The 3,378-nt window shown below is 35.2% G+C and overlaps 1 protein-coding gene across 1 annotated transcript; it reads right to left on the bottom strand.

Annotated features, from left to right (window-relative positions):
* Positions 1 to 1,957: 1,957 nt before the first annotated feature.
* On the bottom strand, positions 1,958 to 3,378 carry LOC113339870 (3'-hydroxy-N-methyl-(S)-coclaurine 4'-O-methyltransferase 2-like). Its single transcript, XM_026585091.1, has 2 exons — positions 2,515 to 3,378; positions 1,958 to 2,412 (listed from the first exon to the last, which is right to left on the bottom strand). Exons 1-2 carry the CDS (start codon positions 3,292 to 3,294, stop codon positions 2,119 to 2,121), a joined length of 1,074 nt encoding a protein of 357 aa, XP_026440876.1. The 5' UTR covers positions 3,295 to 3,378; the 3' UTR covers positions 1,958 to 2,118.

The following is a 3,378-nucleotide window of genomic DNA, read 5'->3' on the forward strand; positions in this document are numbered from 1 at the left end:
ATCATAGTGATCTAAGAAAGAACAAAAAGATGAAAAAGCATATCTGAGCATTTCCTCTTCTTTCTCCTATGTTTTTCTCTGACCAAACTCCCTCCCAAATCTCTACTCTTTTGAGAGATTTGTGTACAGGCAAAATTACACTATCAACTCTTTAAAACTCCACAAAACAACCAACTCCCTAACATTCTAGGGTTTTACCACTAACAGGGAGTTCAAGAGTTTTTTTTCAAACTCTCCCACGACTAACGGGGTTTTTCTAGGGAGTTTGGGAAACTCTTCTGAACTCTCCCACGACTAACGGGGATTTTGAGAGACTCCCTCAAACTCCCCCACGACTAACGGGAAAAAACCCAAATACACCCAACTCCCCCAACTCCCTTGAGGAATAACACCCTAATAGTTTAGCAGTCCAATGCTACCAGCCTTTAGGGGCCTATGGTCATATGACCCATTTTCCGATTGAGATTTGGGGAGATGTTGAAGAATTTTAGAGACTTCTAAAATATCCTGTTAGTTAATAGAGAGTTCTTTAAAATCTCAAATAAATCTCTGTTATTGGATAGTGACTTTCTAAAAGTCTTCATAGGACTTTCTAAAAGTCTTCATAGTTCTTTGTTATTGGCTTTGGAATTTGAAAGCAATGATTTATGGTTTTAAGAGACTTGTAGAGATTTTTATTACAAAACATACCATAAATGGATAAAAAGAAATCTATCCTAAGTAGGTGATATTTGGAGAGACTTTGTTCTTTTTTTTCTTGAAGGATTAAATAACAAAATATTAAAAACATTAACCAAATAAGCTACAATTAAATTCATAAAAAATGATTTTTTTTTCGTTGTCTTCCAAAACCCAATAAGTTTATTAGAGATTCAAATCCCTTCTGTTCGTCTCGTTTTGATTAATTGGAAAAATGGTTACAATTTGAGTTAGCTATGCATGGACTAATACATTTTCATTGAAATATTCAGATCTTCATTTTGTAAAATAAATAAATACTATATTATTTGTCTCATGTGTGTAAGCTGAAATTTATATATGTTTTATTGTCTCAATGAATCACCATAATTTCTTGAAAATCATTCAGAGAGTATCTCAAATATCTCTAAACTCCCAGAGAGTCACCCAAAATCTATTGCATAAAAAGTCTCTGAATGTCTCTACTAATCCCAACTGACTAACTCCCTGTAAGAAGAAGAATCGAAGAGGAGGAAAGGAAGAGGGTATTATTGCGAGCTCCGTGAGAATATTGAGTGAAATATCTGAATTGGATATTAAAAATGTATTTTGAAATATTCAAAGTATTTGAACCGCTGTCATATTTTGCTTGTCTACTACACCGAAAAATTCAAATTCAAGGATTAAATTAACCAAAAAAATGTCCAACACACCCTTCGGACCGCGTTATTTTTGATTTTCAGGCGGTTTGGATGTGAGGTGTGAAATTAGGCTTGTTTCTCTTTTTTAATCCCCACCTTAAAGTTTTGTGGGTGAGATTAAGTGGTTTTTACTTTTTTAATCGCCACCGTGATATATTACAGAATTCTTGATTTTCAAAGGGTTGTAGGGGTGAAGTTCAGTACTACTTATTATGTAATGTTGTACCCACTAAATAAAAATACGTTAGTGGCGAGTCTTGAATTCAGATCGGTGGTATCAGGAGCGAAGCCAAGGGGTGACTAACCCTGCCTCTAACCTCTCCCTCAGAAAACTTTTAAAACATGTATTTAGCACATGATTTTTCTAATTTTTTATGTTTAAACCCTTAGTTTTTAGAATTTAATTCCCCATTTCTAAAATTGTTAAGAGTTTACTCCACCTAGCTGGCGTATAATTTTCTTTATTAATCCAGCCTCAAGCTTAAAAGCTGGCTCCACCACTTGTTGGTATCATCACCTAAAAACTTGTGACACCTGCAAATTAAGTGTTCTTTTGATACAGATTTTAGTACCTGAATTATTAGGGAATTCAATTTATTGATAGTACAAAAAAACATAACATAGGAAATAGGGAACCATCTCCTCAAGTGATGATGACTTATTGTTGACAAGTGAATCGCATTATATATACGCTTCCGGGAGAAAGAAGCAAAGTAGTACTCCTTGTATAGAGCTTTTACTATGGAAAGGCTTCAATGAGAGACTGGATAGCGCGAATGGGTCTGATCTTATGAGACCGAAACCCTGCACGTTGGAGCAAATTTTCCCAATCATCTGGAGTTCTCTCTCTACCACCAGTATTCACCAACATATCCATATCAAGAATCAATCTTGCCTTTGTAAGTTCATCTTCAGATTCTTCTTCAAGTGCTACATCCACTATGATTATTTTACCCGTCTCTTTTGGTATTGCTTCTTTGCACTTTTTTAGAATGTTGACACAGTGTTCATCGCTCCAGTCATGCAAGATGCACTGTGTTACATTTAAAAAACAAAAACAAACACCCATCCTTTAGACGAAGACGGGTCATGTTTAGAAGAGTACTTGTCAGAAAATAAAAGTTAGAAGTCTCACCTTGAGTAAGATAACTTGAGCACTGGGAACAGACTTGAACATATCACCGGGAACTTTTTCGATGTTAGGGTGATCATGAGAGTTAGCAATAACATGAGGAAGATCGTAAAGTGTACATTTAATATGAGGAAAAGCTTTGTAGATCGCCATAATTGTGGTACCATTTCCTCCACCAATATCAACAAGAGAATCCAAACCTTGAAAAGTATCTCTACAATCTTCGATTAGAGTTTTGGTTAAAAGTCTTGTTTCTTCAGCCATTCCTTCGTTAAACAACCGACTTTGATCTGGATTACCTTCTAAATACTTCCACATATCCATTCCCATTCCTTTCTCAAATGCCGTTGTACTTCCATTTCCTAAACCTTCTTTGATGAAATGCCATGGAACCATGAATTCTTTTTGTACCACGCCTAATATCGTTTGCACCATACTTGTTTCTGCATCTTTTAATAGTAAAGTACCAACTGGTTTAAGTGAGTATACCTTTTCAGCTCCACCATGACAAGTTTCTTGTCCCAAGATATTCAGGTGCACCAAGTATCTTAGAATTCTGTACAAGTAATCAGAATTGACATTTGGAATTGGTAGTTTTGATACATGTTCCGAAAGTGTGATTGACCCATTATTGTTTTTGATAATATCTAGGATTCCAATCTCTACTACCCAACGAACAACAAGAGAATCAGCAAAACCATAGATTATATTCCATAACTGAGCTTGATCTTTGATACCAACTTCTTGTTTTTCAGCTGGTTTCACATCCACACTACTACTCATGATATGAAATATTTTTGCAGTATATACTTAAGAAGACTATGTTTGTTTTGAGTTGTGAGTGTGTTTCGAAATCTCTTCAAACTT

This window comes from Papaver somniferum, unplaced genomic scaffold, assembly GCF_003573695.1.
Source record: "Papaver somniferum cultivar HN1 unplaced genomic scaffold, ASM357369v1 unplaced-scaffold_21, whole genome shotgun sequence".
In the NCBI taxonomy this organism is placed as follows: Eukaryota; Viridiplantae; Streptophyta; class Magnoliopsida; order Ranunculales; family Papaveraceae; genus Papaver; species Papaver somniferum.

Excerpts from the sequence above, each read along its gene's own strand:
- LOC113339870 (XM_026585091.1), bottom strand. The coding sequence starts at position 3,294 with ATGAGTAGTAGTGTGGATGTGAAACCAGCTGAAAAACAAGAAGTTGGT. Across the intron at positions 2,413-2,514 it reads CTCAAGTTATCTTACTCAAG|TGCATCTTGCATGACTGGAG; the intron begins GTGAGACTTCTA and ends AATGTAACACAG.